The sequence below is a fragment of the Aspergillus pseudonomiae genome (assembly GCF_009193645.1).
Source record: "Aspergillus pseudonomiae strain CBS 119388 unplaced genomic scaffold BDV37scaffold_87, whole genome shotgun sequence".
Taxonomy (NCBI): domain Eukaryota; kingdom Fungi; phylum Ascomycota; class Eurotiomycetes; order Eurotiales; family Aspergillaceae; genus Aspergillus; species Aspergillus pseudonomiae.
In genome coordinates, this window is record NW_022476079.1 from 126040 (window position 1) to 151508 (window position 25469).

General features: G+C 49.1%; 11 protein-coding genes across 11 annotated transcripts; 4 read left to right on the forward strand and 7 right to left on the reverse strand.

The window, feature by feature from the left end:
• Positions 1 to 631: 631 nt before the first annotated feature.
• On the forward strand, positions 632 to 3540 carry BDV37DRAFT_287136 (FTFMHR domain-containing protein; the record flags this gene model as incomplete). The annotated part of the gene is made up of 7 exons (XM_032088054.1): positions 632 to 707; positions 761 to 815; positions 918 to 1995; positions 2057 to 2179; positions 2229 to 2279; positions 2327 to 2451; positions 2499 to 3540. 7 exons carry the CDS (start codon positions 632 to 634, stop codon positions 3538 to 3540), a joined length of 2550 nt encoding a protein of 849 aa, XP_031937261.1.
• A 351-nt stretch (positions 3541 to 3891) lies between these two features.
• On the reverse strand, positions 3892 to 4509 carry BDV37DRAFT_287137 (uncharacterized protein; the record flags this gene model as incomplete). Its single annotated transcript, XM_032088055.1, has 1 exon — positions 3892 to 4509. One exon carries the CDS (start codon positions 4507 to 4509, stop codon positions 3892 to 3894), a length of 618 nt encoding a protein of 205 aa, XP_031937262.1.
• Positions 4510 to 5032: 523 nt separating this feature from the next.
• BDV37DRAFT_297288 (Vps52-domain-containing protein) lies at positions 5033 to 9075 on the reverse strand (the record flags this gene model as incomplete). The annotated part of the gene is made up of 6 exons (XM_032090299.1): positions 5033 to 6134; positions 6211 to 6336; positions 6407 to 6511; positions 6966 to 7001; positions 7051 to 7835; positions 7902 to 9075. 6 exons carry the CDS (start codon positions 9073 to 9075, stop codon positions 5139 to 5141), a joined length of 3222 nt encoding a protein of 1073 aa, XP_031937263.1. The 3' UTR covers positions 5033 to 5138.
• Positions 9076 to 9504: 429 nt separating this feature from the next.
• Positions 9505 to 10987, forward strand: BDV37DRAFT_259198 (Eukaryotic translation initiation factor eIF-5A). The gene is made up of 4 exons (XM_032083112.1): positions 9505 to 9640; positions 9812 to 10078; positions 10140 to 10266; positions 10317 to 10987. The coding sequence occupies exons 1-4, from the start codon at positions 9623 to 9625 to the stop codon at positions 10385 to 10387; spliced, it is 483 nt and encodes a 160-aa protein (XP_031937264.1). The 5' UTR covers positions 9505 to 9622; the 3' UTR covers positions 10388 to 10987.
• On the forward strand, positions 10826 to 13428 carry BDV37DRAFT_218892 (TFIIB-type zinc finger domain-containing protein). Its single transcript, XM_032080127.1, has 8 exons — positions 10826 to 11190; positions 11282 to 11372; positions 11428 to 11537; positions 11594 to 11838; positions 11897 to 12002; positions 12053 to 12191; positions 12246 to 12632; positions 12688 to 13428. Exons 1-8 carry the CDS (start codon positions 11086 to 11088, stop codon positions 13131 to 13133), a joined length of 1629 nt encoding a protein of 542 aa, XP_031937265.1. The 5' UTR covers positions 10826 to 11085; the 3' UTR covers positions 13134 to 13428.
• On the forward strand, positions 13429 to 14786 carry BDV37DRAFT_218893 (FG-GAP repeat domain-containing protein). Its single transcript, XM_032080128.1, has one exon. It carries the CDS (start codon positions 13724 to 13726, stop codon positions 14648 to 14650), a length of 927 nt encoding a protein of 308 aa, XP_031937266.1. The 5' UTR covers positions 13429 to 13723; the 3' UTR covers positions 14651 to 14786.
• A 138-nt stretch (positions 14787 to 14924) lies between these two features.
• BDV37DRAFT_287143 (uncharacterized protein) lies at positions 14925 to 15759 on the reverse strand (the record flags this gene model as incomplete). Its single annotated transcript, XM_032088056.1, has 2 exons — positions 14925 to 15606; positions 15662 to 15759. The coding sequence occupies 2 exons, from the start codon at positions 15757 to 15759 to the stop codon at positions 14925 to 14927; spliced, it is 780 nt and encodes a 259-aa protein (XP_031937267.1).
• Positions 15760 to 15986: 227 nt separating this feature from the next.
• BDV37DRAFT_297290 (uncharacterized protein) lies at positions 15987 to 19568 on the reverse strand (the record flags this gene model as incomplete). The annotated part of the gene is made up of 4 exons (XM_032090300.1): positions 15987 to 16041; positions 16317 to 16678; positions 16808 to 18495; positions 18554 to 19568. 4 exons carry the CDS (start codon positions 19566 to 19568, stop codon positions 15987 to 15989), a joined length of 3120 nt encoding a protein of 1039 aa, XP_031937268.1.
• Positions 19569 to 21040: 1472 nt separating this feature from the next.
• Positions 21041 to 22414, reverse strand: BDV37DRAFT_297291 (imidazolonepropionase; the record flags this gene model as incomplete). Its single annotated transcript, XM_032090301.1, has 1 exon — positions 21041 to 22414. One exon carries the CDS (start codon positions 22412 to 22414, stop codon positions 21041 to 21043), a length of 1374 nt encoding a protein of 457 aa, XP_031937269.1.
• A 260-nt stretch (positions 22415 to 22674) lies between these two features.
• BDV37DRAFT_287146 (putative aspartate aminotransferase) lies at positions 22675 to 24205 on the reverse strand (the record flags this gene model as incomplete). Its single annotated transcript, XM_032088057.1, has 5 exons — positions 22675 to 22787; positions 22844 to 22933; positions 22986 to 23228; positions 23301 to 23781; positions 23849 to 24205. The coding sequence occupies 5 exons, from the start codon at positions 24203 to 24205 to the stop codon at positions 22675 to 22677; spliced, it is 1284 nt and encodes a 427-aa protein (XP_031937270.1).
• Positions 24206 to 24705: 500 nt separating this feature from the next.
• On the reverse strand, positions 24706 to 25096 carry BDV37DRAFT_287147 (uncharacterized protein; the record flags this gene model as incomplete). The annotated part of the gene is made up of 3 exons (XM_032088058.1): positions 24706 to 24726; positions 24781 to 24929; positions 24985 to 25096. The coding sequence occupies 3 exons, from the start codon at positions 25094 to 25096 to the stop codon at positions 24706 to 24708; spliced, it is 282 nt and encodes a 93-aa protein (XP_031937271.1).
• Positions 25097 to 25469: the final 373 nt, after the last annotated feature.

Below are 25469 nucleotides of genomic sequence, written 5' to 3' on the forward strand. Positions count from 1 at the left end.
GGGCTGAATACAGGCAATATACCTGAATACTTCATCGATGGGAATCTGAAGTCAGTTACTGACAATCTCAAAAGGAGTGACTAGTTACAGTACCTGTAATTGCTTTTGGTCGGGGGCGTTGATAACCAGGTACTACATCGATCTAGCTGCCCCACGGGGTACTAAAATGGGGCACCACTTCTGCAGCTGGCTATAGGTGTAAATGTATGTAGTAGTAAGTACTATTCGGGTTGCAACAACATCTATATTCAACAATCATATCACTCATGTACATCTTGAATGAGTACATTACTGAGAACGATATGGGCTACTGGAGTCGGATTTCTGCACTGATAGTCAGCAATACTACATACTATTCATTACCGACATGATATCCAGTCATTGGGTATTGGTAGTAATGTATGTATCCAACTTACTTACCAGTAGGTATTGTTACTAGCAGAGGTTAGAAACCCAAAATGATCCCCCATCCCGCATGCCCCATCCTTTTTCTCCCTTCTACTTCTTCTACACCTCAAGCGTTGTCGTCGGTCGACTCCTTTTTTATCCTGACTGCTTTGACTGAGTGCAATGCTCTCACGGTCGGAGACCTCAATCAACTATCTGTCCTTGCAACCTCGCAAGCTCCATCATGGTTATAAAGAAGTGCAACATCTGTGACCGTCGCTTCAAAAAGACAGAGCATTTCAAGCGCCATGAACGGTCCCGTCAGTTAATCTCGCCCGGACTTTTCTCCGGGATGGTTTCTAATATATCACAGATACGAAAGAAAAGCCCTACGAATGCAATGTCTGCCATAAACGGTTCTCTCGAAGGTATGCAGCTTCCAACGCGATCAGCATTCTTTAAACATTGGAGAGCCTGCACACACACAGGTTGCATTCGACGGGTAAGCGGCTGTGACTTACAAACTCCAGCGATGTTCTAAGCCGGCATGCTAAGGGCCATAACGGTCCAGCTGCGCACACGACCACCAAGGCACTCAACCAACAGCCCTCCGCGGCATCTGCCCAGGACTTCCACTATCAACCGTCCAATATCCCTGAAAATGGTCAACAATTCTTTCCTCATGCGGATGCCGGCGTTTATTCTACTTCAATTCAAACGCAAGCGGTAGAGCCTCGCGACATGCCCATCGCTGCGGCAGCAGGTCTCCCATCATCCCTGGACTTTTTGGCGGACGTCTCGTCTCAGCATGCGCGCACCGAGCCTGATGCCAATGCAATGCTCGTGGTTGGCCAACAAACGTACTTCGAGGAACCAACGGTATACCAACCGTCCTACAGAGGGCCTGTGTTTGATCCTATGCCAAACGAATCACTTCAGCTATGGTTGAATCCTTCTGACGCAACTTCATATCCTGGTTCTTTGGATTTTGGACATGACTCTAACATTGGTCTGATTGAGGAGAACGTGGGTACCTCCGCAACACAGCGCCCCGAACGACATGATGGACCCTCCACTGATATAGGCGATACAAAAGCCGGTGCAGCTATTCCGAATGACAGATTTGCCAAAGTTCAGAACTGTTGGTTAGGTCCATCGAATAGCACCGGGCGCCTTATCAATGATATCTGGCGGGATGTGGCGTACGGCAGCATAGATAATATTTTTGCGGTGCACCCTGGGCAATCGCCAAGCAGTCCGCCAGTCTTGCTGCAGAAGTCAAGGTACGGCCTTGATGAGGACTGCAGAAGACACCTGCATGCCACGTTCGGATATATGCGACTCTACAGCCAACGAAATCGTACTTCCAACGCTCCTCCAGCTTACGACTCGGCACTGATCGCCCTTGCTCAGTTTCCTCCCGCTGAAATTTTAGACATGGCACTTGACCTATATTTTCGCAGCTTTCATCCGCTCGTGCCCTTTATCCATCTCCCGACCTTTTCCGCCAAAAACACCAGTCCTTCGGTACTCTATGTCATGTGCCTAATTGGGATGACTCTCCTAGGAACACAGGGTACAGCTTCTTTCGTCTCCAAGAATTTCACTGTAAGATGTCGTCTAGAGAAACCCCGCGGACCATTGATTTACTGATATTCTTTTCTACCAGTTCGTCCTGGAGAAACTCACAGCTGAGTTGGCCATGTGTGCTGCTGACACTGAAAGCTCGGGAAACACTATGTCGGCATTTGCAGCCTCCGTTCTTTTTCTAAATCTAGCTGCTCTGACTGGGGTACGTAGTGTCTCAGCCGAAATGCTACTGGTTGCTAATTATTATATAGGAGAAGGGCCATATCGAGAAAAGCCAGATGCTCTACGTCAACCTCATATCGGTAAATATGGAAGACTATCCACAACATTTCACACTAACTCAGTATAGGTCGCACAAAGGCACGGTTTGTTTTCGGCTACCGAAGGCCAATTGCTCGACAAAAGTATGTTTGAAAGTATTACAGACAATGTTCTGAGATGGAAAGCCTGGAGCAAAGTAGAATCTGTTAAACGGTTCGTCGCCCGATATAATGAAGCCCAGACCCTCACTGACCAAGCAGATTAATTATTGCACTACTCGTTCTAGATGCCTGGCTATCATCATTCCTGTCCACCAGCCCCATCATCGTCTCCGATACTATTCAGCTCATTTTACCATGTAGTGAAGTGCTCTTTGAAGCCAAGAGTTCAGCGCAGTGGGTACAGTTGATTCGTGGGGGGCAGTGCATGTTAATGCCCACTGTGCTGTCTCCATCAGAAAATGTAGAGATCGCATCACTGGACAGCCATGTCGATAATCTTGGCATGCATGCAGTATTATCAATGGTGCAGCTGAAGCTTTCAGAGGCATATCACCGCCTCCTATCACATCGCGCAAGTTACCCATTCGCTCCATGTCACACCTACGCCATGGATGGCCGTGCCAGATGTCTTTCAACCCTTCAAATCCAGATTGCTAGCAAATACAGTTATATCCTAGGGCACCTGGACCCCAACGCTAGTATCCTGTGGCACAACATGTGTATGAATCTCACAGCAGATATCCAAATCTTTGAACTGGCTGCAGGCCGTGCAGGTCCAGGCCCCGCGCGGAAAGCCCTCGACGATATTGCTGCTTGGTCGCAAACACCAGCCGCCCGGAGGGCTTGTCTCCACGCAGCCCACGTGTACAAAATTATGATCCATCGCAAAGCATCGGATCACATTACGTTTCATTCAGTCTTTTCACTCTTTTCCGCAGCTCTCGTCTTGGGTCTGTACATATACATGGTGCCCAATAGCACTGAGCCACAAACTGGAGGCACACCAATCGACATCCTGGATGATATAGACTGGAATGGTCTGTGTGGCGAGGGGTTCACCAGCTTTATGGAGCCTAATGGGGCTCAATCGTGTACAGAATCGGATGAGGCAGCGGTGAATTTCATTCGAAAAGGGGGCACGGTGTATTTCCGTGGAGTCCCTTTTCAGAGTGGCTATCACTCGGCGCGACGAATTTTGCTGGACTATGCGGGCCTATTGAAGGATACTGGGAAATGGAGCGTTCGCAAATTTTCCCACGTGCTCTATATAATGAGCGACGTCCTGATGGATATGGATTGAGCCTACGAGGGTCGGCCATTTTCTAAATTATCGCACGATGATCCTTCCAACATTCCAAGTGACCTGCAGAAGCAACCTGGGAAGCCGCCTCGAGCGCTTGACCACGAGGGTGTAAAACGAGGACATGAATGCGCGGTGGGACATTAGGACCCTATCAGTTTCGCATCGAATACCAATCTGAACGGGATGATTTATATTCAGCCACATACGGGTGGTATACACATGGAAGACCTCACAGTTCTACGCCAATGACCACATACCAAATACCCTCACGCAAACGATCAAATATACACTGAACAGCCACGAAAATGTTGTAAACCATGTCACAGATCACCTTGCACCAGAATCACCCTACGCCACCCAACTTCTATTCTGCACCCTCTGCCAAAGTTTTTCCATCTCCTCATTCGAAGCCATCACAGAAAGCATATTATGACCATCATCGCTCAGATGTGATTCTCCCTGAGGTTCGCCCGCAAGCACAACTCTTGGTAGTCCATGGTACCTTTCTGCATACCACTCCGGCTCCGATCCATCGTCACTCCGCGCTTCGACGTGGTCACCTTCGCCATCTACCCCCGCTAATGGGTGTGTTTCACGGTATTTTGGCAGGCTCAACCCATTGCACCGCGCATTCGGCATATGCAATACGTTATCGAGCACAAGTGTGTTGATCGCTCCATCGCCCGAGCGTCGTCGGACACGCAGTTCAACACTCCCTACACCAAGGACACGTGAGCCGGCGATCTTGCCCGGCGCTCGTCGGTAGCTTCGGAATGTCGAACGGTTCTTTGCGTAGTGACAGTTACCATCTGTAACAATCCAATCCCAACATCTGTTGTATGTATTGGGCTGTTTAGGCTTTGATTGGGACTTCGACTTCTTGGATGGCTGGGGTTGAGAGTATGGTTGATGACGGTAGGAGGGTTTTGATACATGACGATCCGATGCTTGGGTTGAATGCGGCATTGTTCTGTAATGTATATTCATATGTATAAAGTACCCAAGAGAAGGAAATCAAATAATGAGTGATTGATTCCAGTAGAGAAAGAGGAATGTCCTGCGGAATAAAATGAATGTAAATCGACAAGTAACCTAGAAGCACTTTTCGTGGCGAGTACATCCTTCCGGAGAATATATAGCACCCATTCAACGAACCCCGCAAGTAGACAGAACCCAGCTCGAACCTGGTCCAGAACCAACACGACAATCCCAGGACAATGGGGGGGGGGGCCACATCGGATTGGAAAACCAGGCCCGGAAATGGTAAAAGTGTTGACGTAACCAGAGGTTGGATGGCGAATTGCTTCCGCTTGGCTACCAATTAAGCATCCGGACAAGCTTAATAAGGTGGAGCGATGAGTAACGGTTTTTCTTCGTCTCGCAGATGATTCCCCTGTTCTTTTTGTATAGACCTCGGGAGAAGTGGGCCTTCCTTGTTAGGGCTGTATGAAACTTAATAATACTGAAGAATATGATGTATCAAAAATAGTTCTCGTCTATGGTTTGCATATGCATATGCATGCGATGTTTATGTACAGCGGGTATATACACGATGAAAATTGTTTAAGAATCCTTCCATGCATGTGGGACGATCATCATTTCCTCCCATACAGCAGGCCTTCCACCATTTCCCCGATCGCCAACGAACTCGTCAGCCCTGGACTCTCGATTCCTAGCAGGTTAATGAACCCAGGGAAGCCTTCCTCTTCCTGGATGATGAAATCCTGGAACCCTTTGCCGGTGTTCACGGCCCCACCGCGCCCCAGCTTGGGCCGGATCCCACAGTAGTCTAGACTGATTGCCTCCGGGTCCACGTTGGGTAGATAGGCCTTGATCTCCGGGAGCGCCTGCGCCAGCCGGGCGGGACTGGGCACGAGGTCGTTCGGGTCGTCCACCCATTCCACGTCGGGGCCGAATCGTATGCGGCCGCCGAGGTCTAGAGTCAGATGGGTGCCCAGGCCGCCGTGGCCGGGCAGTGTGGCTGGATAGACCAGCACGGAGGTTTTCGGGAACGACGCCGCGTACGAGAAGTACGTTCCCTTGGCGTAGTACGGGGTGCGGTGTCGCTCGGGCGGGAGGATCATGTTATTGATATAGCACGCGTAGTTCCCGGCGCTGTTGATCAGCGTCTCAGCTGTAATGGACGTCTCAGTCCCGTCGCTCGTGACCGCCGTGATCCGGTATCCGTTCTTTCCTCCATCCAGCGCCTCGATTCCCGTTACGTTCGTCAGAAACGCACAGTCGCCGCCACGGTCCTCGAAGTCGCCCTGCAGATAGGTCATCAGGGAGTGGCTGTCTACGATGCCCGTAGTCGGACTCTCGACAATCCCCGCGAGAGCCTGCACCTCCGGTTCGAGAGCCTGAGCCTCTGCGCGACCGATGAGTCGCGTCGGTACGCCTATGTTCTGTGCGTGCTCGTGGGTCTTGAGCGCCGCGGCCCATTGCTCTTCTGTCTGCGCGACGATCCATTTCTTCGTGTTGCGGTGAGGGAGTCCGTTGCGCGCGCATAGATCGTACATCATCTCTTTTCCTTTGATGCAGAGCTTGGTCTTCAAGGTATCGGGTCCGTAGTATAACCCGGCATGGATGACCTGTGTGCAAGAGAAGAAAAAGCCAATTGTAATTAATGCGTTGATTCAATGCAAACAGGGTGGTGGTACTACTCACCTCCGAATTGCGACTACTGGTCTCCGTGCCTGGCGCATCATGTCTCTCCAGAAGAATGGTTGATGTGCCCTCTCGCGATGCCAATTCCCGGGCCACTGCCAGACCGACCACCCCCGCACCAATGACCTTTATGTTTTGTGTGAATGAGCGTTTGTTTTGTAAAGTGCGCTGAGAAGGGTCAAGGAGAGGTGTTTACCGCATGGGTGACATCTGCATTGGCTGTTCGCGTGCTGGAGAAGCTGCGCCGCGGGTGGAGGAGTTTCCTCGAAAGAGAGAAACTTGTACGCGTAGCCATGTTTCTCTGAGATATGGAGTTGGATTAATGTAGGGGGCTCATTGACCAGGTCTTTTTTCAACTAGGGGGAGTTGTTGTCAATGGCGCAATTCCCCACGTGGAGTCCGGCGATAAGAGCGCGGCGATAAGGAAAGGTGTTTCTGTGTTCTAGATTGGGTAAAGGTTCAGGCGACCTCACAATCGCTGCATTAATACATGCATGCATTATATGAGAACTAAGTCATTCTTGGTCACACTTCATGTACTAGAGTGCATGCGCAAAATCTCTATGCTATCTACATCAGGAGTTTGAAGCGATTCGTAGAAGCTGTATGTCTATAGTATCTTATGTATCTTCCGAGTGTTTAAACTAGAGTCGAGGATTCTAACCACGCTTTCCAACATTCTTCAACATGTCGTCCAAATGCTAGATAGCATTAGTCTAACTGCTTGGGTAGAGGGCGAAGAGTCTAGCACTTACCCCTTTCTGTTCGGTTGCTAATTTGCCATGGGTATCCTGTCTGAACGTCAGTGAAAGCGGTTCCTAGAGGAGGCAACTAACATACGCTGATGATAGTCAAAATCAAAGAATAATTATTAAATAGGAATCTTTCCCGTCTCTTCGCATCGCCGCCGATCCTGCTCAGTTTCGCCAAAAGGTTATCGAACTCGGCTGCTAACCGCGACAAACTATTAGACACCGGCTCGTCGTCTCCAGCTTCACTACTCAGCACCAAGATGCCATGCAACAACTGACCGAACCTCTGCGTCAGGAAGTGGGGCGCTGAGGATTGGTTCAAGTCATCCCCGCCAGTCAGAGATAGGGCGGATACGGCACTTCGGCCTGTGTGCGAAGCTACCCGCTTTAAAGACTCGCAGTGAAGGTCCATGATCACTTGGAACCTCGGCCAGAGCCGCATGTTTATACCATTGATGTACGCGTCAGCAACGGGTACTTTTCGACGTTGGAGTTCAAAGGCGGCCTGCTGATTCAATCGTACGCAAATTAGGACGCCTAGAGAGTCGGTCGTGTGCTCGACTAACTGCTTGGTCAGTCCTTGCCCAAGAGCAAAGACCGGGTCGAATATTTCAGTAGCTTTGCGGGATATCTGCTGGAAGGACAAAGTGGAGAACATCTCCGTCATAAAGGAGTATTCGGCAGAGATATTGTCCATCAAAGCCAGGTTGAAGTTCCTGAAAGGGACCTCAATTCCGTGGAAAGACGTGTCTTCCTCTGCCACATATGAAGATATGGCCATGTGATTACTAGTTCGCAAGACTTCAATTCTCCTGCCGAGCGAGAATGGGTCATGAGCCGCGGGACCAGTCCGCCCACCGGGGACAAGATTTCCTATAGCGAGGTCAGATTCAGGAGCGTAGCGAGAGAAAAAAGAACAAAAACAAAAACAAAGCTCACCTGATTTTGGAGCCGAGGGATCTCCCCCCAGAACCTCATTTCGATCGCTAGGGTACACCTTGATCTTCTCAAGCGCTTGAAGATAGCGAGTAAAATGAGATAGATAATACCACCGCATCGTGTTGATGTAAGCCTGCGCGATCTCCCCCGCAAGGGTGGGATGTGCTTTGAACAGGTAACTATACAAATCCTTGAATTTCACCAAGCGCTGCTGTTGGATAATCTGGGCGTTGATATTTGGGGATCGCAGGGCTCTGATCTGTGAGACCAGATAGTCCCGGATCCTCTCAACTGCTTTTTTCTTGATATCACTCAGCAGTGGACGAACATCCTCGACCGACTTTGTGCTACTGGGGCTAGAAGCTTTGGCTTCGATAGTCGCTGCCCGGCTCTCGATCTCATTCAGCGCTTTGACCCAATTCTCATCGATCGGCCCCTCTACAATTAGTCGAACAGCTTTTGGAGCGATGCAAATTTCCTCCACAGCGGGCCCTAGAAGTTGTTCTACATTGCGTCGATTCGCCAACATTGCATTCAGCTGTATGGATCGAGTCTGGAGAGTCTCTATCTCCGCCGAAACTGCACCGAGTTCAGTCTGAAAGTCATTCAGGTACTTTTCTACCGATTTAGAAACATCGTCACAGCCTGTGATAGCCGAATGTAGATCCTGAAATTTATCTCTTTCCTTCTCGAATTGTTGGATTGTTTGCGCTCCAATGTCGCTATTTGAAACCCTCCTCGGCTCATCTGGTTTCGTGACAAACTCCTCGAGGCTGAGGTCTCCAAAGTCGATCTCCGCCACCAACTGCGACGGCTTTGCTTCAGGTGTAGAAGATAAGACAGGCGATTCTGTTTCCGCCAGCGTTTCCTTTCGTTTTCCAATAACATCATTTAGTACATCAAGTGGATCCGCCACGTTAGATGGGCGAGCCCTCGCAGGAGATTGTTTCAAGACCGAGTCATCGCCACGTGGGGTGGCGGAGAGAGATGTAGTGGAGTCGCTAGGAGTGAGTAAGTTAGACAAGGACGATCCAGGTCGACTCGGGTGCGGGCGACTATTTTGTGCATAGGGGGATAGACGAGAAGTTGGCCGTCGAGGAAGGGGGGAATTGCTGCGACTATCAATCGGAGGTCCTGGAGGGGTCGAATGACCGGACATGCGGTCAAGCCACATGGTGAAAGGCCAGCCTGGAGAGGCGTTCAGGTATGGAGCTATAGCCCACCGGCCTCATTGAGAAAGGCCGTTTCAACAGTTAATTTAATCACACTCGTGGTAAGGAGAGAACAGCACAGTTAGACAGTGAATATGAGCTTCCGGGGAGGAGAGGGTGGAGAAGAAAGGAGGGAGAGAAAGAATTGAGAGGTTGGTATAAGGTCTAATGTTCAGGAGACCTTTGTAGGTAGTTTCCATTGACACCCATGAGGTACACCAATAAAGGGACAACTATTGACGGGTCGAGATGCTACGGCGTTCCGAGCAGGCCAGAGACACAGCATATCCGAGACTAACCCTGTTAGGGTCTAGCGACATCAACACCCCGCCACAACAAAATACTTTTTTTTCATTCGGCGGTTGCTCATTTTCTCTCTTCGTCTCTTTTAACCTTCTAATTTTTCTCTCTTTTCCCCTCTCTTCAAGACTCAATTCCTTTCTCCTCTCTCGCTCTCCCTCCAAGTCTCTGTCCCCCCTCTTGTCATTCACCCCACCCAAATCTATCGCCATGTCTGAAGCTGAGCACGTATGTATTCGCTCCTCTACACTTCTCTCCACCCCGTATTGATGTACCGGGGCTGTAGAGTATTTCTCAGCCCCGCATCATGACCCCCTCGCCTCGTTCTTGCACGTAAATGCATCTGCGCATCTCTCGACCCGTTTTACTACAGTTTGATTGACAGCGTTTTCTACATAGGCTTTCGATGCCGAAGCCGGTGGTGATGCCGGTGCCTCCACCACCTACCCCCAGCAGTGCTCTGCCCTGAGGAAGAACGGTCACGTTGTCATCAAGGGCCGCCCTTGCAAGATTGTCGACATGTCCACCTCCAAGACCGGAAAGCACGGTCACGCCAAGGTTCACCTGGTCGCTATCGACATCTTCACCGGCAAGAAGCTTGAAGATCTGTCCCCCTCCACCCACAACATGGATGTTCCCTTCGTCAAGCGTACCGAATACCAGCTTGTAAGTAGCCCGAAAAGTCGATCCCTGCCTGGCCAGGATAATTTTTGTTGATTTCGCATAGCTTAATATCGACGATGGTTTCCTGAACCTGATGAATGAAAACGGCGACAGCAAGGACGACGTCAAGCTCCCCGACGGCGAGCTCGGTGACAGGATCCAGACCATGTTTGACGATGGCAAGGACTGCAGTAAGTATCCCACACCGTGCTCACCATCCGGTCGTTACTAACGAAGCTAGACGTTATCATCCTCGCTGCCATGGGTGAGGAGTGCGCCATGGATGTCAAGGAAGCCCCCAAGGGTAACTAAATTACCATAGTCATGGACTCTATTTGTGCTCCGTTGGCCCTTGTGTGTTCCAGGGTATCCTTGAAGTTTGACCCTTGGGTTGTGAAGGATGTCACATTTTGGGCGAGATCCAACCTGGCTCTTATATTGACGACTGAGCCTTGGAGAGGGTTGCGTTTAGTTGGCATCGTAAAGCGTGCTTTGTCATGACGGGAACCAGTCTGAGTCCAGCTTTCACGATATTTTGACGAATTCTAAAAATTTCAATGGCTCTACCTAATTCACAAGTGGCTCTTTTTTCTTTTGTTTTTGGTTCTATTCCTTTTTCCGACTTGTAAAAACACAATCTCGTAGGTTTAAGCTTCTATACAGATTGGAAATGGGGACAGAATAAAAGCCCAAAAAAGAGCATGGCCGAAACAAGAGACAGGTTAATATATGTAACGGTTCTATAAATTAACATATAAATCCATCCTTGGGGACCGTGAGCCGACAGTACTCTACGTTAGGTAAATTTTCGCGAGGTGATAAATATGTTTGCAATGATTTTCCATGCCATGGGAAGGTGAGGGCAGAAAAAGAAAATTTCCAAAAACAACTTCAATTCTGCCCGCATTCAGCACTCAACCACAAACGTACCTCACACCACAAGGAAAAGGCCCATGACCTCTATACTTAGTATCTGAATGATTTAAGAATGAAGAACACCTGTGCCCTCCATGGAGTACACTACCAGAGGGGTCTGTGGGCAGGAAGGGTGCCGTGAAACTCGGTATTATCTCGACAATGGGCTCTGGTTCTGCCGACGGGGTCATCAGCAAGAGGTATGCTTGTAGCCTATTTTAACCTCGCCCGCTGAGCAGGCAGAAGAGCAGAAGCAAAAAGGGAAGAGCCATGCTTACGAAATAAAACAAGGGCCGGCAAGTTGAAGAAGAGCCCGACGACTTTGGGACACAGGGCAAGACGAATCGGGTGAAGAAGGCCGCGACCGAAAAGGGTGCAAAGAGTAAGCGTCGCCAATCCGGCTGGACTCGCATCAGGTGTTAATTTATTTCTGTCAGCATATCGTGGCCGACAGGCTTACAGCCTCTTCCTGCAGGTGTATCAGTTGATCCTCTGGAAGCAGTGCCATGCCTTGGTGCAAAGCCGAGGGTTTCCGGCGCAACTTGAGGTGCGCCCTCATTGGTTCAATCTCATTCTATGCTGTCGGCTGACGATGAAGTACAGCATGTTGTCCGTGACCTGTGGGCTCTTCGTCTGGAAACCTATTCGGAAAAGATAAAAAATCCATCCGAAGGTGACGAGGAGACCGAGTTCTTCAGCTCACAGCCCACCGCGGACCAGGAGGAGCCAGACCTCGTTAGATTTGGCGGGAAGAATCTGCAATGGCCCCGACTTGTGGACTCTGTCGGTCTCTGCTATCTAGGGGCTTTCTTAATGCGCCTTCCAGTCAGTGTTGCGGACTTTCATCGGTAAACCCCCTAGGCTGGGTATCGGATGGAAATTATGATCTGACTTCCCGCGCTTCAGGATGATCATGTCCGGAGATATCCCTTATATTCGCGTAACACGCTCAATCCCCCGTGAAATGAGAGATAAATTACCTCAGGAGTATCTCTCAATAATCGAGACCACGGTCAGCAGCCTTGTCCTCTTTCTCAGAATCATATACTGACCATCTCTTAGAGGTTGCTGAAAGCCGAGCACCTCCATAAGGCTGTGTTGCAATTGTCACTTCTTTATCGCCACAAGTTTGGCGTACACTTCCCAGCTCTAAATCTGCCCCCGATACTATATCACTATATTAGGAGACTAGCTCTTCCAAGTAAGAAGCAATCGCAGTGCGGGTGATCGGCCCACACACTAACATATTGCTTAGTTGACATCTACTCCTCCGTGAAAAGACTGCAGGATCTTCTAGGGTTTTCCTTCGAGTTCCCGAAAGGTCTTACCGGCAGAAGTAGACCTCATGACCTACCTGAAATCCAGTTGATCAGCCTCATAGTTATATCGACTAAGTTACTTTTCCCCTTCGACGACCTTAAGAGATACCCTACCTCGGCAAAAGAACCCACCACGCAAGTCATCGATTGGAAGCTCTGGGCCCAAACCCAGAGACATTTCGATAGCCGAGAAACCGCAAGGGGCAGAATTGGCAAAGGTAATGAAATCTTAGTGAATGAGCGTGATGTGTTCAACATGACACCGAGTCAACTGGATGAGTACATGAGTTGGTACGAGAACAACTGGCTCGACAATAGTAAAGGTATGGCGGCATCGAAAACAATTGTTTTATTTGTGCCTCTAACCCTTGAGAAAAGCGTCAAATCCATTAAGCGAGCTATTTCCCGTTGGGCCAACCAGCACGGACTCTCAAGAAGTAGCAGGCCCTCCGGACGAAGATGACGAGGAAGCTATAGGCTCAATGCTACGAGCAGTTACACAACAACTTAAGTCGCGGAAAGTTATCGCTGAGGATGACTTGGATATCCCTCGGCCAGGGTCAATGTATGTGCGATATAGAATGGAGTCTGATTTGCCCGAGAATGCGCGGCCTTTCTACGAAACGGCAGCAAAGGTGGTTGGGGTATCATTATCTACCCTCGTTCGAGCTGTCTCCCAAGCAGAATATAAGATTATGCGATGGCTGGAAGACCAGAGACGCATTGAGCTTTATGGAGATGCTTCGGGCATGGAGTTTGCGAAATTCGATAGCTCTGATGATATGGGTGAACAGGATATGACCGATTCGGATGACAGTTCTTGATATTACGACCTCCATATAGGGTATTACCTCCCTGTCATATCTATCGTTCGATGCTATCAATGTCAATAAAAGTAGAACTAGCAGAACACCTTACGGTCGCATGACAAGTCCTGATGCAGAATCAAGGGAGCGCTTTAATCTACTCAAACAAGTCATTATCCTTGCGGTACATGATTAGCCCATGAAGGACACCTGCAATACGACGTTGGGGTAAGCATTATAGCGCGAAGTGCTACAGGGAATCTGAAGCGATTCGCCCCCCGACGGTCTGACAAATTACCATTATTGCTCCATCATCTAATCACATGTCGAAACGCATTATGCTTATTGTCATGCTTACTGATTTTTCGCGCTAGCAATGAGCCAGTTCCTGTACTGTGAAGAGACATGCAGATACGAGCTGCAGAAGAGAATCTAGCCATCCGGGGGTGTTTCTCAAGGAGCATTCATCTACACTCAGAGAATGTGTTTCCTCGGATGGAAGTCATACGATATGACAAAGTACCAAGAACGGGGTATAAAAAGATGAACATGGCCTTGGACTGGGAAATACAACTTCTCAGCATTTGCAGATAAAGTGAGAAAAAAAAATGGCGACCTTCGAACGATGCAAACTTCTTTTTTCCCTCTACATTCTTCTCCCTTTGGCTATTCTCGCAAACCCAGCTCATGGGGCTCCTTATCAGACTCGTATTCTTGAGACCGGCAGTACCTTCAGTGCTCCAGATCCACATGGCCCATGGCAAATGATTCCCAGCAATCCCACCGAAGACCTGGCCTACATCAAAACCACCAATACCGGAACTGGGAAGGTAGAGGTTCACATCGCGTCGGGTTCATCTGGATTCAGGACTCGCACCCTTGAAGTCGGAACAACATTTGTCTCTGAGGATAATGGAACGTGGCAACTGATTGATGCAGACGGTGATGGCAGACCTGATCTTGTTTACATTAAGACCAGGAATACCGGGACCGGTAGGGTGGAGGTACACATTGCGTCCGCGTCATCCAACTATCAGACACGTATTCTGGAAACGGGAACCACGTTCTACCCGGAGGATAATGGTGTTTGGCAGATGGCAGACTTCGACCGTGATGGAAAGCTGGATCTAATTTATATTAAGACCCGTAATACAGGCACAGGGAAGGTCGAAGTGCACGTGGCATCTGGAGCATCAAACTACCAGAGGCGAATCCAGGAGGTTGGGACGACATTTTACCCAGAAGATAATGGCGCCTGGCAGATGGTCGACTTCGATCGCGATGGAAAATTGGATCTAGCTTACATCAAGACTCAGAACACGGGAACTGGAAAGGTTGAGGTGCATGTTGCGTCTGGCTCGTCCACTTACAACACTCGCGTTCAGGAGGTTGGCACAACCTTCTACCCGGAGAACAATGGATTCTGGGAATTGAGTGATTTCAATCACGATGGCACCCTTGATCTAGTATATATCAAGACGCGCGACACCGGAACTGGAAGCATTGAAGTCCATGTGGCGTCAGGAAAGTCGTGATCCACAGCTGACGGCGAGGTTTGGCGATGATGCAGCTGAATGTCTCGAATAACTTAGTATAACCAACCATCGATAGTATCATTTAATGGGAATTTCTTTGACATAGTACAACTCACTGATAGTGGTATCGTCTTTCTCATTTGGCCAAGATAGTTGATGATTCTGTTACAATTTCTGGGATTCCCGACGTACGATGGAATGGGCCAGCCATAATCTCAGTACACGGTTTCTTTGATTGGGTTCACTATCGTGAAGTTATAAGTTCAATGTTCAACTACCAGAGGAACTGTTGTTGAAAGTTGACAGACGGCGCCCCACTCCAAAAGTTGGGTTCCTGCGGCGTGGTACTGAGCCCTTCTAGGGTCTCTGGCTGGGCCTGTACGGTATGGCGTCTCGTCTGAAGCCCTACATCACTTTGGATAGATCGAAATGCTTTCGTAGGGGGTGGTTTTCCCGATTTTCTGCTGAAATTGGGAGGTAACGGGCTTGTAGTCTTAGGGGAGAGCGGTACGCCGTTATTTTCACCTTGTTTGGTGTTGAACTCAGTCTGAGACATGTCCGAAGATGGGTATTCGGATGGCTCGCGTTGATTGTTTGACTCAACGATCGTTTCTTCAGCAAACTCGGCTCCTGATAATTGCAGACTGGTATTATTATCAGAGACGCTAGGCGTTGAAGGTTCTAAGCCTTGATCTAGACAGTCATATTGCCATTCGCGGACATTATGGGGAGTGTCCAGAGGAAATCTTTTCCAGTACTCCGCGCCTCTTCTCCCTAGACGGGGCACTGGGGAGTACAGCAAGTGACCGTTGTTGTTTCTTGTTCTATACTGCTGGCCTTGAGCGATACTGGCGGACAGTTGAGCGTCCGAGATCTGGGAGAGCACATTAAGCAAGACGTTTTCTGTTTCTTGCAACCGGTGCTCCAGGGACTCTATATAGCCTTTTGCAGGACCACTGTAGGAGCATGAGATATCTGCGGTCCAAGTCTTAGATCGAGTATCACACGAACCGTTTAAGCTGCTCAGGCCAGTCACATATCCGATTGTGCTGGAGGCATTGGGTACACACTGGCCTTGAGATCACCCTATTAGTTACAATGCGGTCCATATCAGTTATGGGTAAGAGTCAAGCCTCACTTTTTGCCACTACACTACACAATATATTAGCTCTATAGTCCAGGGAAAAGTTTGAATCGATATGCTTCTCACTTTTTGCTTCCGAAATCGACAGGCGTTACAAGCAATTGTAATACGGGACGCTTTCGTTACTTTCGTTGAGGGAGCCATCTCACAACAATTTATCCAGGTTCTATTAAGTATTTGATGTGCAGTAGTTCAACGCCAGAAGGCAAGGCGATGGCTAATTGCGGACGTGGCTTGAGAATGATAACTGTGCATACAAGAAGGAAGATTATTCTGCCTGGTGTTCGAGTGGTGAGAAGAAACGTATGCGGTAGAAGGTTTACCCGAGAAGACCAGCTTGGGTGCACAAATTACAAGGTTCATCCTATCGTTTCATCGCCTGAGGTTTCTGTCTCCGAAAACACGCTTGATTCCTGGTCCTCGTCCTGGTCTATTTCCTCCTCATATTGACTGAGTATATCCCTCGCTCTCACCGTATCTGGATGCTTGGGTCCTAGCTGCTTCTCACGGAGTCGGACACACTCAGCCAGGGATCGAATGGAATCGCTGTGTCTGCCTGTTTGTCTCCAAATATGAGCGAGGTTAAACATGCTGGTTATCGTGTCAACATGCTCGGAGCCTAATGCATTCTTCTGGCTTTCCAGTGTCTGGGTCATCAGCTCCTCTGCCTGTCCCCATTTGGCCTGCTGGGAATATGTCATTGCTAGGTTATTCATACTGGTCAGAGTGTATGGATGTTCCGATCCAAGCAGTTGCCTTTTGGCCTCCATTACTTCTGTCCCGAGCTCTTCTGCTTGCTGCCATTTTTCTTGGTACCAGTATGTCAACGCCAGGTTATTCATGCCGATCAGGGTTGTTGGATGTCTGGGGCCGAACACTTTCATCTGGGTCTCAATCATTTCCTTCTCCAGCTCTTCCGCTAGTTTCAATCGGGTTTTTGCCCCCCAGGTTTTCAAGAGTGTGGCTAGGCTGTTCGTAGTAGACAAAGTAGAAGGATGCTCAGGGCCCAACACCTTCTTCATTCTCTCCATTGTTTGCGTAAACAGCTCTTCAGCTTGTCTATATCGTCCCTGCATCATATAAACTGATGCCAGTTTCGATGTATTGGCCAGAGTCGAGGGGTGTTCAGAACCTAGCACTCTATTCTGACTGTCCAGTACCTTCACCATGAGCTCTTCTGCGTGTTTAAAGTGTCCTTGCTGATGGCTTATTGCTGCTAGGCTAGTCATAGTGGTCAGGGTATCAGGGTGCTCTGGACCCAGTATCTGGTTTCTGGTCTCTAACACACGAATATTGAGCGCCTCCGCTTCCGTGTATCGACCTTGGCCAAAGTATGCTGATGCTAATTTGCTCATGCTGGTCAAAGTTGAAAGGCGTGCTTCCCCATTTCGCTTCTCCCGTATGTCCCTGACGTCGCAAAACGGCGCTTCTGCCTCATTATATCTCCCGTCACTGAACAGACAGTCCCCAACTTTTTCAAGCAAGCCTATGTATTGTTCTTGCTGACCTCTAAACTCATCCTCTTCTAACAAAGATAATGCATGGGGTAAATATGTCCGCCACAGAATCCGATTTGTGTGGTTATTATTGGGGAAGACTTCGCTTAACCGGTCTGCTGTTTTGCAGATAAATAACGTGAATTGCTGGTTTCTCCTCATCCAGTTGCGAGTCGCTAGATGTACAAGTCGATGAAGGTTAAGAGGGCTATCCCTGGCTTGGCCAGAAATAAATGAATAAGCACTGAGAAGCCCTAGGGCGTTCACCAGCTTTAACTTGGACTTTGCTGGTGGCAAGAGGGACTGTGGTATATTTCGTGGGTTGACGCAAGCCATGAATGAGAGATACTCAGCAGCCAGTGGATCAATCTGCTGGATTTGCTGAAATGAAACTAACCAGGTGGTTGCTACCGGGTTGGGGACATCCTGATAACGCCCTTCTGTCTCAAAATCTTCGCTTAGAAGCTCCACCACCTCTGGTTCCTGCTCCTGTAGCAGAGTTAGATAGTCTCCAAGGCTGATGCTGTTTTCCTTGATGAATGCCGCTGCTTGCATGATTGCTAAGGGCAGGAAGGTCAGCTGACTCAAAAGGGCCACGGCGGTTTCGCGGTCTTTTATCACGTCTTCCCCAGGCAGTGCCGTTTCTAGCATCTTCACACCAGTCTCCTCATCTACCTCGGAGATCGCAATTTCACGGGAGGCCAGCTTTACAGCAAGCTTTCTATTGCGAGTAGTAAAGAGGATTCGACCTTGTTCACTTTGAGGTATAAGGTCCTTCAGTGCTGGAGCCCCATTGCTCCCCTTGGTCCACATATCCATATCATCTGCGTTGTCGAAGATAAGAAGCCACTTCAGATCGTCCTTATGACGAAGATATGCCTTGACTTGCTCTTTTGCTTCTGCTGGTTTGACATCTTGCATTCCAAGCATCTGGGCGATGTCCATGTAAGTCTGCTCAATGATTTCAGGACTAGTACATGGGATCCAGAAAACCGAGCAGTCAACATCTCTTTCTCGAACACGATAAGCCAGCTCCAGTGCTACGTGGGTCTTTCCAACCCCTCCCAATCCGCTAATCGCGATCTTGTTTGGGCCTTGCCGTTCTATTATCAATCTTTCTAGCTCCGCAATCTCATCCTGACGCCCAACAAATTGGAAATTCCTGCCAAAAGGGACCATCCAGTGAGGACTTTTTGGCTTTGTACCTATACTTCACTACACTTAGTAGAGTGTAAAAGCGCAGATCAAGCATTGTTGACTGACCTTCATTGGAGGCAGGACTCCAATGCCGCAAGAGAGCCTTTGCACCCGACGCGCCAGTTGCTGCGGCATATGCTTGCCACCTTTTATCCTTGTGGCTATCTGCATAGTCACATACGCCCTTGATAATGATGCATGGCAATATATCCCATACCCCTGCTCCTTCCATGTCGAAGCCAGCAACGCCATCACCAATTGCCAGCCTGTCACGATGCTCTCCAGACTTCATGACCATGTCACCAGAGGCAATCTTTTCAATGTGAACTGATGGCGTGGTTGTATGCATATCAAGTCGGCGACGGGCAATGCCCTCCTCACCACACCCTATGCTGTCGCAACTACTCTTTTGAGCCTCCTGGCATATCTGACCAGGGCTTTTGCTGTCAAAACATATGCATCCCGCAGAAGCAGCCTGCTGACGATGCTTGTGATGATAAGAAGCATTAAACAGAACATCGCACGTATTGCCTGGATATTTCCAAATTGACCGTGATTGTTCCAGTCCCTTGAGATACTGGATAACGTCATTCTGGAGGTTTTTGCGTGCCCTGTTTGTTTCCAATAGACTCTGCAGGCCTCGGATCTCTTGAGGTGGCCTTGCTAGTGTATCTAGGATGTCTTTCTTTCGCTGAAAACCGTTTGGGTATTGTCGGCCATAATCATATTGGACAACCGCATTGCTGATGATGACATCGCCTAAATAAATTGAAGTCTCGCTGGACGGCAGCACAGGAACTCCCCCACAGATACCAACAACCAAGGCGAGACTGACTCCAGTGTAGCTGGACGTCAGATTAGACGCCACATTTGAAGCATTTACTTTTCCCATTCCGGGCATATGGCACAGGACAACATTGTGTGTCAATATTCTTCCCACTGTATACGAGTTTGTGTCCCCGAAATGTTTGCCGTACTGGTGGTCATAGATTTCATCGAACAACTCGACAACGGCATCCGCCTCTATTGGAAGTGCGCAGAAAATGGCGACAGTAAAGCCGCGGCGGTCCGTAGGGCGCATGTTGATGGTTTTTTTTTTTTTTTTTTTTCTTTAAGAACGAGGTACGAGTTGAGGAGACAGTCAGGATCCGGCGCGTCCGGTTGAAATGCGAAATGGCAGATCACAATAGCCGCTTGGTGTGGGGAAAACTAGCATGGTAGGAGAAGACGCGATTTATATTTCCTGCATAGGAGGCGCCGGCTAGTCGCTTGCCCAGCTCAACAATACATTTATCTGGAGGGGTAAGTACTAGTCAGACACTAACGCTGCAAGGATGCGTCGTCCCCATCCTTCGCCCACTGGACAACCATGCTGGGGTGATATTCCCAATACCGCGGTGGCGAGCATGCATAGTACAGAATCATACCGTATCATGGGATTGTCTGGTCAAATTTGATATAATGCCTTTATTTTTCCAGTGCCCAGTTGCACAAGGCTCAGTGACGTGTGGGCCCCATGAATGCTTAGGCCAGCTCCAGGGACTCCGTTTGCTGCCAACCTCGCTGCGTAAGTCACACAGCACTCAGACAAGCCCACTTACCCTGGAGGAAACACCAAGATTCCTTACGTGGCAACGCCATCTCCTGTAAATCCAAGTAACCCCTACTATCATGGCGCTTTGGCGCTCTGCTGACGGAAAACCAGTGAACTACTAACAGCTATAAAGCGTCATTGAGGCGTATCTGCATGCACCCATTTGGTGTAGCAGCTACCTTTATCTAGATGAATCTGGATCACTCAAACAAGACAGTGGGACAATTTCCACTGGTCCATCTCAAAGGATACCTGCATGTGCACAGCCTACCAGAATGTATAGTTTGTTCTCTGGTATCCTATATCCCTATTTCAGGTCCAGACGTGAATGTAGATAGACCATAAGGTTCAAACAGGATAGCAGAAACTAAAATATTCTTGTATAGGACAACGCATGGGTAGCATGGCTGCATGAACTTAGTCCTCTTCAAAGCTTCCATCTCGAAAGGAACCATCTGATATCCCTGTCTGGGAAGCCACACAGGTATAGATCAGACATCGGGCAGCCATAAGTGAGACCGGATCATTACAGGAGCTATAATTCGATAAATGCGTCTATGTTTGTTCAGCACATACGTGCATATCAGAAGTCCAAGTGCAGGATATGCCATTCCTCTGCAGTTCGCTTTTGGCGTTATGGAGGAAAGGTAATCCTTTGGAAATGCTGAGGGTTGTCTACACACTGTTAACGCATTCTATAATTGGTAACAAGCTTGCAGGTCTAACTATTTACATTCACATTGTGTAGTGTCGATCTACTTGAGCGTAGTTCTTAGGCTAGCAAGCCCTAACACATACAATGCAGGAGAAAGGCCAAAGCTTCGTTTGTATGTCGGGTCTGAAAACCCCCACTCTTGGTCTCAATACCCAACCAGCCCTATGCAGACCGACTCTGGAAACGGCTCCGAATGGTCAAATGCAGAGGACTACTTGTTGTCGATCTTCACGGCCCAGACTCATTAGGCAGACGGGATCCTAAACGGATCGTAAAGAGGGTCCACTGTTAACTCAGGTACCCTACTAGTAACAATCCGCCCATCTTTGGCAATCGCCACTAAGGACTTCTGTACATGGTCCAAGACCGTGATGTCTTCGAGGGGGTTGGCATTGAGAATCAGAAAGTCCGCAATCGCCCCCTCCTTTATACAACCCAACTTCCCTTCCATACCCACCAATTTAGCAGCATTGATAGTCGCCGACTGAAGGATCTCCAGCGGACTGAGAACAGCCGATCGAATACTAAATTCACGGTTCTGTAACGTGTGGAGGCCTGCCAGAAGATCCGAACCGTAGCACATCGTGATGCCCGCGTCGCGTAGAATTTCCAGAGCCCTAAGGCCACTAGCCAGAACGTCACGGTTCTTCGCTTGGCTGAACTCGTCCAGAAAATGATCAAACGGGGGCTCTGTCATCCCCTGATAGGTGATCAGTGTCGGAGTGACAACCACCCCCTTCTCTTTACAGTATCTGGCAGTCTCGGGGTCAATGAAGTTGCCATGTTCAATGCCACGCACTCCATTGTCGACCGCGTGGCGGATTGCCTGCGTCGTATAGGCGTGAGCGGTGACGTAGGTCTTGGAGTATGCGGCGGTGGTAGTGATCGCGCGAATCTCTTCGGCCGTGAACTGGAGCATGTCGAGCGCATCGGTGGGTGTCGCGACTCCCCCTCCGCACATTATCTTGATGAAGTTCGCCCCTTGGCGAAGCTCATCTCGAACGGCCTCTAAGCACGCCGGGACGCCATTGCAGACACGGGCAAGCGCAGGCGAGTGTCCACCACAGCATTTATGCTCGTCGTTCTGATACGGGGCTCGCAAGTCCCCGTGGCCGCCGGTTTGAGAGAGGGCTTTACCCGCGATGAAGAGGCGTGGGCCAGGTAGCAGCCCCTCTGCGATGGCATCGCGTAGTGCCGCATCGGCGCCGCCTGTGTCTCGCGCGGTGGTGAAGCCTCGAAGGAGCATACTCCGGGCGACGTGAGTCGTGCGGTATGCGATTGTATTGGGACTTGCGGCGAAAATGTCCCTGAATGAGGTGCTTCCTGGGGTGGCTGTGAGATGGACATGGCAGTCTATCAATCCGGGGCACAGATATTGGTTTCGCATGTTGATGAACTTGGTTTTTGTCCTCGGTCCGGTGGTGAACGGTGCCTCTGAGCTTCTGGATAGTGATGACGCTGGCATAATGCGTGCAATAAGCCCATTTTGTACATGGACGCTACAGTTCGGGATAACACGGCCGGCCTCTACATCGATTACGTTGATGTTGATGAGGGTAATGTCTGGGGGTTGGTCGCGTGGTACCCATGGCTTAGGAACGAGATTCGAGCTAGTCATAGTGATACGTTTTTTGGAAGAGTTACCTTCTTGCGAGTGGGTAATAGTAGTCCTCAGAGTATTATTCTATGAGGTGATAAGACGCGTACTCAATCCCCGCAAAAGAGAGAGGGGTAGGGCTTCGGTTCATGTGACTAGACGTTGATAAGGACTGGGACGTTTGATCTACTTTACTATAACCTTCATCGTTAACTAGGTACGGGGACCTTTATATTTCATCTATCATGGCCAGTAGCAGATTATACAGAGCTAACAGAGGACTAGGATTCATTAAGACATTCAGCAATCGAGTGTGCCACATATTCAACATTCGACGGATTAAGTCCAGCGATGGAAACCCGAGAGTTGCTCGCCATATAGATGTGATACTTGTCTGCGACGAAGCGATTAGAATGGTCATAGGAAGACTGCTTTCAGAAGTAGACTCACCCTTGAGCTTCTGGACGACTGCAGGTGAAAGTCCTAAGAATCCAAACATTCCAGATTGGCGTATCAGATGCTCCCATGTGCCAGGGGCCCCTATAACTGTATCAGTAGGAGGATACTCATTCTTCCGGGGAGAGAAACTTACCAGATTTAATCAGTCCATCATACAACGCTCGTCTCATGGAGCGAATACGTCCACTCATAGTGATCAAGTCTGCAAACCACATCTCCTTTAAGGCATCGTCGCTCAAAATAGTACTTGCTATCTTCGCTCCATAGGCTGGCGGATTTGATACTTCGGAGCGTTGTAGCATCTCAAGAACTGACTGAGTATTTGTCGCAGCCTTTTCTGTGCCGGCTGCGAAGAAAAGGCAGCCCACACGCTCACCTATAGTTATGGTGTTAGCGAAGCACGGGGTCATAATTCGATCAACCCTGGGGAGGTGTCATTCTCTCGTACCGTAGAGTCCCATGTTCTTCGCAAAGGAAAGACAACCACCAGCTTCCATTTCTAGTTCGTCGATAAAATAGCGCATAGCAAACGCGTCGTCATCCACATTTCCCGAGTTGAAGCCTAGATATGCGGCATCAAATAGTGGGAACAATTTCCGTTCTTTCATTATCGAACCAATCTGTTTCCATTGCTCTTTGCTGGGATCGCAACCGGTAGGGTTGTGAGCACAGGCGTGAATAATAACAACGGAGTTTGGCTCCGCGGCTCTCAGCGCCGAGTAATACGCCTCTATATCAATATCTCTCTTCTCCGCATCATAGTACTGGAATGTTTCACACCGAAATCCCAGTGACGAGAAGACTTGGCCGTGGTTTGACCAGGTTGGCGAAGGAATGTACACTTTCGGCAGCGGTTTGCGAACGCTTCGGAGAAGCAATCCTGCCAGGTGCAGAGCACCAGTTCCCGAGAGACTTTGGCAGATGGCAAGCTGGTTATTCATCAGCATTTGCTATTATAGTGGAAACCAAAATCTGCAAGAGATTATTAGAATATACCTGGGACTGTTTCTTGTCATATATTTCCGATCCTAAGGCCAGTTTTGTGGCTTCGTTGCGGAACGTTTGGAGGCCAAGAATTGGTAGGTATTCGTGGTATAGCCCTTGGGAAAGAAGAGTCTCGCGAGCCTTTTGCACAGAAGGAAGGACCCATGGCTGTCCATTCTCATCGCGATAAGTCCCCTGGCCCAGGTTGACCTTCTGGGGAAAGGTATCCGCATTGTACTCTGCCGTCAGAGCGAAGATCGCATCCGGGGGGATATATGATGCGGCGTCGAAAAATGACGCAGAAACGTCCGTTTCTATTGGGGCGGTCTGCGCCGCCGTGCTTAGGTGCTTTCTTATTTTAAGCAACATCTTCGGAAGTATAACGCAATCGTCAAGACTCTGGGGTATATGATATGTCGCTGCGATTCCAGCGCGTTCAACGGCTTTTAAGTGGCTTCCCTCGGCGTCGAGGCCCGAACTGTCGGTTCCGCATCCGACTTGCTAGATCCATATATATCGGGTGGAAATCCGATTTACGCCTTTCTATCAATTGGGTTCCAGTCCATCTTTCTGTTATCTATCGGGTCGAACCCCGGTCCCTGGCGCTCGAAATGCGGGGGTTATCAGTTTGACTCTATGCACTGGACTAGGAACGTGTTCTACAAAAGAGTCGTTATCATACTCCAATAATTCCCTGTATAATTCAGGTTCAAGAACTATACATCACTTGAGTGCAATGTCGTAGTTACAGCGTGTCATTGAAAAGTATTTGGTCCTCGCTACTGGAAGACACGCAATATGCAGTCTCGGTCCAGCGTATTGAAGTCAACAAGGACTTGCTTCCAAGCTAGACCCGTCGGCGCCTTACATTAAGGGCCCTGACTCTCATCCTAATCCACTTATCAGCTCCAGTTATTCATATATTATCACAAAGAGCTTCATACACAGGCATCAGAATGTCCATCCGGGGCCCGTTGGCACACTGTACAAGGTCCAGAGTACTCGACGATGCCGTCCATCTCGCAGTAAAAGAGAGCCTTCTCGACGTTGGTGTCTCCGTCTGCAATCGCCAGCAGTTCGCTCTGTGTCCATCCTAGAAGAGCACAGTTAGCTTTGCAGACACAACATCAAGAGATTGGCAACCAAACCCAGCGAGATCAAGGTGGATCCGCAATAGTTCAGACCCTCTCTGCATCTTCCAGCTGCCAGGACAGCCGGGAGAGCAGTGAATAGTGCAAGCAAGGGAAGAGTTGCTCTCATGATGAAAGATGAATTCGTAAGTGAGTTAGGGCTTTATGGATAATGCTGTAGTGACTAGCTTGTCAATGGGCTGCTAAGCGGGCATGTGCTGGGCTTTTATACTGCGTGGGTATGAAACTGTGACATGAACCAGCGTCACACGCATGCTCACACAAATCATTTCGGCATTGTCGATGTGAGACATTGCTCCTGAATCAAGCTCCGGAGACTTTTATGCTGTAGTGTTGCTCAAACTACTCATTTAGGCTCCTAACCTGGGTGTACCGTTGCTGCCTCATCTTGAGTTGTATGAGCCCGAGGAAGCTGTGTAATTCGACAAGCTGGACCCTTTGAGGTGCAGTACGAGAGTATGTGTGACATCCAACTGTATCAT

Excerpts from the sequence above, each read along its gene's own strand:
- BDV37DRAFT_259198 (XM_032083112.1), top strand. Across the intron at positions 10,079-10,139 it reads AGCGTACCGAATACCAGCTT|CTTAATATCGACGATGGTTT; the intron begins GTAAGTAGCCCG and ends GATTTCGCATAG. Across the intron at positions 10,267-10,316 it reads TGACGATGGCAAGGACTGCA|ACGTTATCATCCTCGCTGCC; the intron begins GTAAGTATCCCA and ends TAACGAAGCTAG.
- BDV37DRAFT_218892 (XM_032080127.1), top strand. The coding sequence starts at position 11,086 with ATGGAGTACACTACCAGAGGGGTCTGTGGGCAGGAAGGGTGCCGTGAA. Across the intron at positions 12,003-12,052 it reads TCTCAATAATCGAGACCACG|AGGTTGCTGAAAGCCGAGCA; the intron begins GTCAGCAGCCTT and ends ACCATCTCTTAG. Across the intron at positions 12,192-12,245 it reads TAGGAGACTAGCTCTTCCAA|TTGACATCTACTCCTCCGTG; the intron begins GTAAGAAGCAAT and ends CATATTGCTTAG.
- BDV37DRAFT_218893 (XM_032080128.1), top strand. The coding sequence starts at position 13,724 with ATGGCGACCTTCGAACGATGCAAACTTCTTTTTTCCCTCTACATTCTT.